Genomic DNA, 13,142 nt, shown 5'->3' with positions numbered 1-13,142 from the left:
AATGGGAAACCAACTCCCAACGAAAACCCTAGGGTTATTGACTTCCTTAATACGCATACGGGTTCTGTGCTTTTAGTAGTACGGGCCCATACTGCCTTCCACACCTACTTGTGTTTGTCTCAAGGATCATCACAACACCTTAACAATACTTATAAGCATAAACGAACGTGAAATCCTCACTCCTAGAGGAAACTAAACATCTCACGATTGGCCGGGTGACCTCAAAAAACTCAACCATGAAACTTCCACCAACCCTGCAACACTCGTTTATGCTAGCCATACATAACACTGGACCCTATAGATTTTTGAATATCTGATCCTACCATAAGCCCTTCATCAAACAAGAATAGGAAATAAGACGAAATCAAATATTCTCAGGCTATAAGATCTTAGTTATATATAACCATGATGCATACACTAAGCAACTATAGTAATGATGTCAATTTCATAAAAGAAAGGCCCTATGCTATCAGACATCATATAATCAGGCAATTCTATCATGCACTTGTTGAAGATCCCTAGCCTATCACTAGCATGTTGTTCTATCATATCACAATCATCAAACAGTAATATGGTATTTTAGGATCTACTTACTGGTGGCTGATCGTACATATCGCATTCTCCTTTAGTATTTTGAAAACCGTTTAAAAAATCATTTTTTGATAATCTTTTCCTTAGTTTGAGACTAGATTCACACGAATGTTCCTCCAGTTCACTCAAACCAAGGCTCTGATACCAACTTGTAACATATATAAAATTCATAAAAATTGTAAACTTTTTCAAACATCCAAAAACCACCATTTATTACACATTGTTTTCAAAATAGTTTATGATTAGAGTAATCCCAAAAATCATGGCATAAAATACAAGGAGGTGCACGATCAAGCCTTCGCCTTCCCGTGATCATCCGAAGTACCTGAAACAAAATCCACAACTATAAGCCCGAAACTTAATGAGTTTCCCCCAAAATACCACACCATACAAACAAAAACAATATCATGAACAAACACTATGCATACAAAGCCGTCAACATGACTGGACCGCCTCACCGGGCCTTCAACCTATTTGGACCACTCACAAAAACCTTCAGCATGACTGGAATGTCTCATTGGGCCTTTAGCCTATCTGGACCATTCTCAGGGCCTTTGGCCTAACTGGTACGTCCCGCTGGGCCTTCAGTCTATCTGGGTCACCCTGGGTCTATTAGTCTTCAGCACACAGTAGGACCGCCTTAACCCACCCGCCATCACAATATCACATAAATATCAAACATTATCTAGCATATACGATAATCATACAGACCTAAAAGATAATCAAGTATAGAATCATCCTATATACTAGGATACTGATATAACAGATCACTACACATAGCATCATACGATAACAAGGATACAATCCAGAGGCCCAACCTTGGTCCCTTCGACCCTGTTAATATAGTGAGGAGAACTCACCTCAAAAGTAGCGCTGAACCGGTAAGATTAAATCCCAACTCTAAGATTTAGCTCCGGACTCAACAGCCTACAACCACCATATAACCATTCTATCAAAACATCCAAATATCTAAAATGCCCTCAAAATCAAATTTGGTCAACCATGGCCAACCATGGCTAAAGTCAAAGTCAATAATCCATGTTGACCCAACTCGTTGAGTGCGTCTATCGACTCATCGAGTTCCTTCAGTACTCAGAAAAATGAGAAAACCCTGAACCAACTCACCGAGTTGTTAGAACAACTCGTCGAGTTTCTACAGTATCTAGAAATAGGAAAACCCAATTCAATTCGCCGAGTGGGCTAGGCAACTCATCGAGTTCTCCTAGTCGTAAAGCATTCAGCCAATTCCCAAGCAAATCTTGTGATACAAACCATAGATCTGGTCCCTTAGAAATGAAATACCACATAGATTTGCTAACTTTACATATATACATGACATCAAGAGGCTAAAACACTAAAACAAAGCTTATTAAGGGACTTAGAGCATGAAGGAGGGCCAATACTGGACAAAGTTGGCGACTTTAAGTCAATGGAGGCCATGAGATGTCCAGATCTGAAGTCATAGCTTAATAACATGCTCAAATATAGGAATGGTCCAAAAATAAGCTAATAATGGCCATAAACTTTCAAATGAAGAGATCTAGCAAATGGATGATCAAGATATCGACTTTATACCTCAAAATGACTGAAACAACAATGAAAATCCCAAATCTAAAGCCTTCCTCTGAATCAATCCTCTTCAAGCTTCAAGTTCCTTCCAAAAGAGCACAAAAAATCACACTCCAAGCCCACACACACTCAAAATGAGAGATGAAGCATGGATTAGGGTTTCTATGGATTGAGGGGATGATAAGGGAGGCCAACAATGAGTCATAAGGTCTTTAAATAGGGTGCAAAACACTAAAAATTAGGGTTTCATATTCAGCCTTCAAGTCATCGAGTTGGGGCCTTCCAACTCATCGAGTAGATCTTTAAAAAATGCGTGACCATCATAACTCTACATGACGAGTCGGAACCTCCCAACTCGTTGAGTTGCCCTAATATATATATATATATATATATATATATATATATATATATATATATATATATAAGCTTTAAATTCATACCTAAAGATTGGGATGTTACAGTCAAAAGAGATGGACAATTTTCTCTTTGTCAAAAACAAATTTGAGTTTGTTGACAGTACCATTAAGAAACCAGAAAAGGGATTCATCAACTACATGCCCTGGATACGATGTCACGCAACGATAAAAGGATGGCTTACCACCGCCATGGAGAAGAGCATTTGAAATAGTGTTACATATGCAAGCACCATGTCAAAGATATGGATGGATCTTCTCTAGAGGTTTGGCAAAGAAAATGCTCCTCGTGCACATGAATTGAAACAAAAGATTGCTAGTATCAGACTAAACGGTACATTTGTATCAACCTATTACGCCAATCTTCAATCGTTATGGGATGAAACTCAGTCAATTCAGCCCCTTCCTTATTGTGCATATGACAAATGTGATTGTGATATTAGCAAGAAGATGATGTAATACCAAGAAAAACGATGGTTGCACAAGTTCATTATGGGCTTGGATGTTGATTTTACTGTGACCAAACTCAAATTTTGGTAACAAAACGAACACCTTCCTTTGCCTACCATATGGTCGTGGATGATGAGAGACGAAGGGCTATTTCCAATGACAAGAGAGCACCACTTGAACCAGTTGCGTTCAAGACTTCATAGAGGTGTGATTACAATGCCGTCAATCAAAGAAAAGAAAGAAGCTATTAAAATAATGTGAAAGATGGAATAGAAAATGAGGATTGTACATTTTACAGGAGGAATGGTCACAAACATGAAGGATGCCTCCAGCTTGTTGGGTATCCAGAATGGTGGCCCAGAAAGAAGGGAGAAAAGATCAAACTGAAGCCAGAGTGCACCGAATCTGACTCGAGTCCCATACAAGGCTTAACTAATGAGAAATATCAGTTGTTTGTTAAGAACTTCTTTGGAACATGCGAAAATAAAGGACGCATCGCCAACATGGTAGGTAAAAGAGGAGTGGAAGGAGAATTTATTGTTGACTGGGGTTGCATCGGACATATAACTCATTCTCCAAAAATCCTCATGAATAATAATATTTTTTTCCTGTGAACCATCCGTTGTCATGCCAAATGGAGATGACATTCCCATGAAGGGTAGGAGCAATTGCACACTCCCAGGGGGACTTAAAGTAAATGGAGTTCTTTGTGTTCCTGATTTTAAATGAAATCTTCTTTTTGTTATCCGCTTAAGCAAAGATCTTCAATGTGATGTAACTTTCTTTCTTGATTTTTGTGTGATGTAGGGGTTACTGACGAGGAACTTGATTGGAGTGGGAAGATGTGAATGGTGGATTGTATCGAATGGGGATGTTGGAAGAAAGAAGAGTGATGGTGACTACTGTGGATATTTGGCACAAAAGACCGTGACATGTATCAAAAGGAAAGATTTCTAGACTTAATTTTTTTAAAAAGTAATTATATTGAACATATTAGTAAAACGCGTGATTCATGTGCAAAGGAAAAAACTTGCCCAAATACCTTTTCCTATTAGTTTGATTAAAATAAAGTAAAATCTGATTTAATACATTGTAACATTTTGGGTGGATATCATGTGCCATCTTTCACAAAAGCTAGTTATTTTCTCACCATTGTTGATGATAATAGTCGGGTTGTATAGGTTTTTCTCCTCAAACATAAAAACGATGCTAATAAATATCTTGTTGACTTTCACAAAATGGTTGAAATTCAATTTGGAAAACAAATAAATAAGGTTAGGTGGGACAATGGCGGAGAATTTACATCTAATTCCATGATCGACTTTTACAATCATAATGGAATCTTGTTAGAAACAACTTGCCCACACACACCACAACAAAATGACATTGTTGAAAGAAAGCATCGTCATTTACTGGAAATAGCTCGAGCTCTCATATTTGAAGAAAATCTACCAAAAAGGTTTTGGGGAGAATGTATTCTCACCGCTACGTATATAATAAATCGTATCCCCTCCCAGGTAATTAAAAACAAGACTCCTTATGAGATTGTTTGGAATCAAAAACCTAAACATAGTTATATGACGATTTTTGGTTGTCTTGTTTACTTCAAAAATATGTATTTAAAGGAGATAAGTTTGAAGAAAAGGGAAGACTAGGTGTATTTTTGGGTTATCCTGTAGGAACCAAATGATACAAAGTTTATGACGTTCAAGACAAAAGAATCACAATAAGTAGAGATGTTTTGTTTTGTGAAGATAGATTCCCTTTCAAAAACATCAAAACCAATGAGAATTATGAAGATGAAGATCACATAAAACTTCATGGTAGCGTGTTTCATGAAGATCATGAACCAGCCCAGACAGTTGAACCCACACATTATGAAAACCAACAAAACCACAATGACATTGATACCATCACTGGTGATCATGTTCAAAACGAGTCAGAATCTACAATACATGATGATGAAGAACCCAATACAATGGAATCTGATTGTCATGATAACTAAGTTAACTTCAAGCAAGATAATGAGCTTCGGGATCAAGCCGAGATCAAAAATAAGAGACAAATATCGCAACCGAAGCTCTTTGATGATTATCTCATCAAACTTCCCCCTTTGATCAATCACACGCAACTTGTCTCCGATCAAGAAGCCTTGACGGTACACCTTATATCCAACATTATTTCATATGAAAAATTCTCTAATAATCACAAAGTTTTTTAACGGCCATCGTTTCCGATGTTGAGATGAAAATTTTTAAGCAGACATTTCAAGATGAACATCGGCGAAAAGCCATGAAACAAGAAATCGAAGGGTTTAAAAGGAACGAAATTAGACCTTGACAAATTTGCCCAAAGGGAAGTGTGCTATCGACTCTAAATGGGTTTATAAAATAAAATGTAAACCCAATAAATATGTGGAACGATACAAGGCCCGACTGGTTGCAAAGGAGTTCACTCAGAAAGAAGGTGTTGATTATCACGATACTTTTGCACCAGTTGCAAAGTTAGTGACGGTACGAACTCTCTTGGTTATTGCTACAAAGAAGAACTCGACCATTCAACAAATTGACATAAATAACGCCTTTCTTCATAGCGATATAGATGAAGAAGTGTACATGAAAATCCATCAAGGTTACTAAAATCTCTCTATGGATTAGAGCAAGCTTCTTGAAACTGGTATCACAAGTTCGCCACCTTTCTTGTAAGCTTAATTTTCATCCTTCCAAAGCTGATCACTCCTTGTTTATATACGGGAAAGAAGAGTTATTTATCGTAATTTTAATCTATGTAGATGATGTCATTATAGTCAGAAATCATTTTTCAAGAATTCAAGATATCAAAACTCAGCTTGATGACACATTCAGCATCAAAGATCTTGATCTTATAAAGTACTTTCTTAGCATTGAAGCTGTGAAGACTGATGATGGGTTGGTTCTAAGTCAAAGAAAATACATCCTTTACATTCTTGAGGATAGTGGAAAGATGGGATGCAGGCCAAGTTCTTTCCAATTGAGCAAAAATTACACCTTGACAAAGGAGAAAATGAAGCCCATGATGATGGTCAATATCGTCGGCTCATTCGATGTTTACTTTATCTCCAAGCCACTCTCCCCGATATTACTTATGTTGTCAATATTTTAAGTTAGTTTGTCATTGACCCAAGACGTAATCATATGGAAGCTGCCAATCGCGTCATGAGATACTTAAAGGGTACACTAAGACAAGGAATTCTACTTCCTCAAGCCACAGATCCGATTCTTACTACTTTTTGCGACTCAGGCTTGGATGTCCTTATACGAGACACTCGAGGACGGGTTACTTGCTTATTCTTGGAGGTGTTCCCATTTCTTGGAAAACAAAGAAGCAATCAGTTGTCTCCCGATCCTCTACAGAAGTTGAATATAGAGTTATGGCTTCTATTGTTAGCAAAATATTATGGGTTCGATGGTTGCTATAGGATTTTGGAATTGTCATAGGCACTCCAACTCCTCTATTCCTTTATTCTATGATAACCAGGCTGCTTGACACATTGCCAATAACCGAGTGTTCCATGAAAGGACAAAACATGTTTAAATGGACTGTTTCTTTGTTCGTGAAAGAGTTGAGTCCAAAGAGATTCTACATATGCCCATTGACAAACAAACTACAGATTGCAGATTTACTCACAAAAGGTTTTGGCACACCCCGACTTAAGTTCCTTCTTGGCAAGATGGGCATTACGAATCTCCATACTCCATCTTGAGGGGGAGTATTGGAAACGATATCATAAGATATCTTTTATATTTTTATCTTTTATTTGCTTTATTTTTTCCTTTTATTTAGCTTGGCTGTTTACCATCTTTATAATCTTGTACTCCCTTATAATCCCTCTCATGTTTCATGCTTGGGTATGAAGTAATAAGAAAAATTCAATCTATGATTACTATCAAGTTCTAGATTTATTGCTAAAGATAATTAAATAGTTAGTGTTTTTAGGTTTCTTAGAATTGTACATAAATTTATTAAAACTATATACATCACACAATTGCACATACCAAGCCTAGCTGTCTTGTTACAAATTTTTACAGTTAAAAGCTAATTTACTTGCCAAATGACATCAATTTACCCACCAACAATCTTCCTTTTTTTTCTTATTAACAAGTTAATTACTTTTAGCTAACAATGATTATTACTAAATAGATCCTTTTGGTATGAAGTCACCTTTGATCATTATACTAATTAGTTTTGTATTTATTTAGAGTCTGGACACCATTATTAGTCTCATTTTCCTGTTCAATGTACGCCAAAAACAGTACAATCTGCTATGTTATATCCTCTAAGATCAAGAAATTAGACTCAAGAAACACAAACGATATTTTGTTTCAATACAATCATAAAAGAACCAAAGTTAACACCTAATATTCAATATGTATGAAATCAAAAGCCACAAAATCAATCAATAATAACATATGATTATCTGGTTTTGAAAAAGTTTAAATCCCAACGACGTAAGAAACTGTCCATTATGCTAATAGACGGACTTTTCACAACTGTCACTGTGGCTTTTATCCCATCAGCCATGTCATCAGATGAGCTGGCGGCCTTAGTACCAGCAAAAGTTCTACTGTTACTTCCAGAATCTTCCACAGACGCAGTTGCATTTGATGGTGATGATGTGGCATTGCACCGAGACTTGACCTCAGAAGGTGACTCATCACTTCTACAAGCCGTTGGGTCTATAGGCTGTTGATCACCTAAAGGCGTTGCATCTTGGTTTAAAGAAAGTAGTACAGCTTCCATGAGCATCTAAAGTTTTTTAGCAAGATGAAAACCAATATATGGTTAGAATTTGTAAAATGCATATACACATAGGACAAACAATGACAAGACATGACAGCCTGCATTGTACTGATAAAAGAACTGACATTCAGGACAAGACATGACAAAACAAATTGTGCATTGTTTGACATGCATTGGAATCAGACCGATATCAATGGGAAAAATTATAGTATTTATCCCACCAAAAAGGTGGGAGGTGGATTTGCATTGGATCCATTTGTCTGTGCAAAAGACGTAACTACCCTTTTCATATATACATATACATACCCTTTCTTCTTCCTCTTTGTTGCATGGAATATCGTCAACATTATGAAGCGGATACTCAACATATTCATCATCATCTATTGACGTGAGGTCATCGTGTTCGTAAGAAGATCCGTTACAAAACTCAAAATTAATCATTTTTGACAATGATGAAACATGCCCCTTTGTACTTTCTTCTTCCTGCATGCAATGGTATTTAGTAGTAAGTATCAATATCTCCATTGTCATAAAAAATTGCAAATTATACCCACAAATTCTTCTAGTTTTGTTGTAAAGATGGAGTGAGATAGATATGATTTAACTAGAAACAAGAAAGATACCTCTACGTTACATTGTTTATATGTTGATGACATTTCACAAGGCACCTCTATCTTGCTCATTGGTCTTTTATGACGAACTTGATCAATGACTTCTTCGGTGCTACTTGATGCTGAATATGCAGTTATTAAACAAATATAAGGAAAGAATCCTTAAGGCTCCACTTGTTACATAAGACAGAGCACAACAGGTTGTACTGCATTTGTCATGCACTAGAACTGAAACTTTACTAATGTCAACAGGACAAAAATTGCATTTCTTGTTCCGCCCAAAAAGGTGGGACCATCTCATCTATGAAAAGGACATCAATGCCCTCATCATCAAAAATAGCCCTAGTCTTGTCCAGTTTTGTCCTGTCTTGTCTTGTCTTGTCATGTCATATGATACCAAACCAACTCCTATAAAATAAAATAAAAAAATAAAAATTAGAAATGGCATGCCTTGAGGTGCAAATATAAGATTGTCCTCATCCTCACTCATGTCGAATTCCTAGGGGCAACATAAACAAGAAATATGATTTGAATTATTATATAGGAAATATATTGATGAATGCATAATTTAAGTATATTTATACTTTGTCTAAGTAACTTAGTGACGTGTCAATCAAGCTTCTCCTAACTTCATCTTCCGGAGGTTGCAAGACATTGTGGAAAAATATGTTAATAGAATCAAAATAGAATTGAGGACGTGGAGAGTTATGATCACCCTCAAATTTGATGATATTTTTGTCACCCTGCAAAATGTAACAAAATAAACCGCATGTTGCCATTTTTGTAATAATAAAATGAATTCCTATTGTATCAATTTGAAATAGCCACAAATATAGTGTTTGTGTGTGTGTGTGTGTGTAACATACCATGTAAGCCTCATAAATACGATCGGAGTGATGTGGTTGTATAAAGTCATCATCAACTGCATGACCAAAAAGAACCGGAACAAAGGAAGACTTGGCAACCTAAAATGACAACAACAACAACAAAAAAAAAAAAAAAAAAAAAAAAAAAAAAAAAAAAAAAAAAAAAACAGACTTGTGAAAAAGACGTGAATGCCCTCCTCGTGTGTAACACATGTAGCCTTAATAATAAAACAAACCTTTATGGTGTTCAACTCCACAATGTCAAATTTTGCCTTTTTTAGAATAGCCTTCCGCATGTACTGGATAGCAAACTTAATCTGAAAAAAATAATTGAATAAATAAAAATAAAAGAAAATCATATTAAAAACTCAAAATTATTAAAGATTTTTAGTAAGCTTCCATACAGTAAACTTGGGGAGACGATATTTGTAGGTATCCACAAGTTCCATCATTAAATCAACTAAATCAGAAAAAGGACTATCAAGAACCATTCCTGCAATTGAAGGGTCCTCAGATCCATACATGAGGCTGAAAAAGATGAACATTTTATGTAAATAACCCAAATCAGGAAAAAAAGTATTTTAATAATAATAATAATTATTATTATTATAAATGTTTATTAGTGCTAAATGAAAGAAACAATAATGCACTTTCAGTTATTTGTGAATTAAAGCATACTAGCACTTTGAAAACTTTATGCAATTATAGAAATGTAGTTTCAATTTTTTTTCTTATTACAACATTATACATTGAAAAATCCACCTAGGAAGCAATAAATATTGCTATAATAGGGTAGATTATTTAAATTACAATGTTGTAACAAGAAAAATGTATGCTAATTAATTACATTGTAAAAAATAGTAGTTTGTTACATTAAAATTTAAATCGTTAAAAATATTCAAATCTAATGGAAAAATGGCCTGCATATATTCTATAAACAAGACAAGGTGAAGCTGAATGTTATATCTACCTCGTTACACTGCAAAAAATATTTATTTAAAAAAAAAAATAAAAAAAAAAAAAAAACTTTAAGAATATAAAAAATTAAAATACCTAGTCACAGCACCCATAGATCGACCCCAAAGGCCTATCAATGAAACATTTCCATCACCCCTCAAATGATCTACCACAGCTTTCAAATCTTGCTTCTGAAAATACCCAAATAAAAAAATTAATTTGATTATATATCTAATAGGTTTAATTTAAGTATCTAAAGTGTATGTTTCTTATTTTTCTTTTCCATTAAGTGTTGTATGGATAGATATGTTAACTAAAAACCATGTTTGTTTGTACTTTTTTGGACTGATTCAACCGTCTTTCTGTCAGTCTGTCTGTCTGAATGGGAGTAAAGGACGATTTTACCCTTGTGAAAAAAACAAAACTTACTTCATACCACCCTAGACTGACATGCTCTCCTTCAGAGAGTCCAGATCCAGAAAAGTCGAGGGTGAAAACTGTAATATTTGATGGCAATAATATTATAGCTGCTTCACTAGCATCTGCACGACTCCCACTGATATAAATTATATAATATAACCAAGTAAGTACATAAAAATAAAATTGAATAAGTAAAAAAAAAAAAAAAAAAAAAAAAAAACTCAAAATATACAAATGTTACATTTGAGCATAAATATCAAATGTGTCTAAGACGCGACATATATATTACTAACCTGTTGCCATGGCAGTATATAACACAAGGCAGAGGCTTTCCTTCAGGGAGAACATTTGGCATGTAATGACTACACTGAAGAACATCTCCTTTGCTATTTATAACCTGAAAATAACGTTAAACAATTAAAGAAATGAAATTTGCTTTGTATTTGAATGATATCGCTACAATGAGATTGATTTTTCTCGAGTATAATAAGACAAAATTAAAGTAACATGTTTTAAAAAACAAATATATGTAATTAGGAAGCTATTTCTGTCCTATGAAACAAATGGGAATAAATCATACCTCCAAATCTTTCCGTTGATACCATTTTCCTTTAAGCATGAACTCTGGATCAAGCAAATCATTCTTCGGGTTATACTCAGCTCTGCAGAAGAAAAAGAGAGATTTCACTACGTAGATCCTCAATGCTAAATAAATAAACAAAAATCTTCATTTCAATTAACAGAGAGTCGTTATTAAACCCTAATGAAAACTAGTAATTGAAGCTAACAACATCAAATTTCAGCTTAAACATATGTTAATCCGATTGTTCAACCGGAACTATTAAAACCACGATTCTCTACAATCCGAAAAACCCAAAACGAATTTTGACAAAACCCACATCAGATTTGAAGTGAAACAGTCGATAAAAAGCAAACCTTGGTGGTCGAATGATAAAGTTGATTAGCTGTTCCATGAATATTCAAAAAGAAGAGAGATCTTCCGTTTTGTGTTTCCAGATTTTAGACTGTTTTGCTGGGTTTGTCAAATCGTCGATAACTGTAAATGGACAGGGATTGGTGTGTTAAATGATACGAAAAACAAAAGAGCGATTAACTGGAAAAGAGCAAAAACCCAGAGAAATCAGCAAAGTAAAGAGAATATTTCGAAGGGGAATTTCATCTTTGGATTATCTAAAGAAGCAGAGGAACTTGTTCTTTTGTCGTTGACGTTTGGAGATTCTGGTTGGCGTCTTTTTCTTGGAGGATTTTGACCAAACGAAAGTCGTGAATTTATTTATTTGCAGTTTTGTCCATGAGTTGTGCACATGTCAGGGACTTTGATCATTTATTGTTCTTGTTCGTATGTACCCGATTGTATTTTCCTTTTCGGATGAATAAAACATAAGTCCCTACATCATCATTGTGTTTGATCATTTATTGTTTCTTTTTTCCTTTTTGGTCGATTAGGATGTTTTTAACCGAATAATGGTATCTTAAAGTAAAGGGAGATGAATTAAAATGACTTTTATAAACGAGTTAAGTTAACCACATTTTTTGGATTATTGTAAAATAACCAATTTTTTTGGCACATCATATTTCCTGGAGCATAACCCGAATTTAGGAGTTGGATTTCAAAGTAGTCAAGTAATGATCTAAACATTTCCAAAATATCTGTTTAAATGTAATTTTATGTGTAAAAATCTATTTTTTTTACAAGTTAATTGAACGTTAGCCACCTACAAATATAACAAGCTGAACTAGCAAACTCCTATATACCTTAACTCACCAAACTATTTATGATTACACATGTAACACTTAAATACATTAGATTTCCCTACATACCTTCATATTTAGAATCTATTTAAATAAATAATTCACGCCAAAAGCCCATCAAAGCATATTTCACCCCCAAAATCAGTAAGTCATTCTCTAAAAATGTCTATCGACTAGTCATAAGTCTTTCTCAACGCTAGACGTTCTTCAACCTACAGTAATGAGCTAGAGTCTAAGATGAAGATGTTAGAAGCCAAAAAGGCGGAGTGCGAAAAACTGGATGAGGAGTCTAAGGTACTAGGCAACAAATGTATGAGAAATTACGAGCCAATGAAGACAGTGGTGAAGCTTAAATTTTTGATTTGGGAGGAGGGGGCACAATCTCTTGTGGCCCTAAAGAAGACAAGAAAAAGTGGACAGTGGATACGGAGAAATAAATCCAAGCCGCTAAGAGGGGAGGGGGAGGGGGCTAAAGAAGTTATGCTCCTCATTGAAGACAAGAAAAAGTGGATAGTGGATGCGAAGAAATAAATCCAAGCCATTGAGTACCATATAACAAAGTTGAATGTAACTGCGATATTATAGATGATGAATTTTGACAAACATGTGAGAAAATGTATGGAATAAAAGCATGGGTTCATAAGGAGAAAACAAAATTCTCATACGACTATCCGAAATTTTAGTTAAAAAAAATAAGATAAACAATTTTATGT

The 13,142-nt window shown here is 34.9% G+C and overlaps 1 protein-coding gene across 3 annotated transcripts; it reads right to left on the bottom strand.

Moving 5' to 3' along the window:
• Nucleotides 1-7,396: 7,396 nt before the first annotated feature.
• LOC145012350 (uncharacterized) lies at nt 7,397-12,001 on the bottom strand. Of its 3 annotated transcripts, none has more exons than XM_078971144.1 (14): nt 11,789-12,001; nt 11,593-11,713; nt 11,237-11,318; nt 10,950-11,053; nt 10,666-10,792; nt 10,333-10,427; nt 9,684-9,807; nt 9,516-9,596; nt 9,280-9,378; nt 8,998-9,156; nt 8,864-8,912; nt 8,426-8,535; nt 8,109-8,285; nt 7,397-7,808 (listed from the first exon to the last, which is right to left on the bottom strand). In XM_078971144.1, the coding sequence occupies exons 2-14, from the start codon at nt 11,628-11,630 to the stop codon at nt 7,476-7,478; spliced, it is 1,578 nt and encodes a 525-aa protein (XP_078827270.1). In that variant the 5' UTR covers nt 11,631-11,713; nt 11,789-12,001; the 3' UTR covers nt 7,397-7,475. The 3 variants fall into 3 exon arrangements, with proteins under 3 accessions (XP_078827270.1, XP_078827271.1, XP_078827269.1); XM_078971145.1 differs by having other exon boundaries at nt 11,866-12,000; XM_078971143.1 differs by having other exon boundaries at nt 11,593-12,001.
• Nucleotides 12,002-13,142: the final 1,141 nt, after the last annotated feature.

Source organism: Lactuca saligna, chromosome 8 (assembly GCF_052625555.1).
Source record: "Lactuca saligna cultivar CGN05327 chromosome 8, ASM5262555v1, whole genome shotgun sequence".
In the NCBI taxonomy this organism is placed as follows: domain Eukaryota; kingdom Viridiplantae; phylum Streptophyta; class Magnoliopsida; order Asterales; family Asteraceae; genus Lactuca; species Lactuca saligna.
The sequence above is the reverse complement of the archived record's forward strand: the minus strand, read 5'-3'. Positions and strand labels throughout refer to the sequence as shown.

Bases quoted from the DNA above. Each gene is read 5' to 3' on its own strand.
- LOC145012350 (XM_078971143.1), bottom strand. From the start codon at position 11,630: ATGGAACAGCTAATCAACTTTATCATTCGACCACCAAG. The intron at 9,597-9,683 runs GTATGGAAGCTT...TATTTTTTTCAG, and splicing joins ATCGTCTCCCCAAGTTTACT to ATTAAGTTTGCTATCCAGTA. The intron at 8,913-8,997 runs GTATAAATATAC...TGTTGCCCCTAG, and splicing joins CACTAAGTTACTTAGACAAA to GAATTCGACATGAGTGAGGA.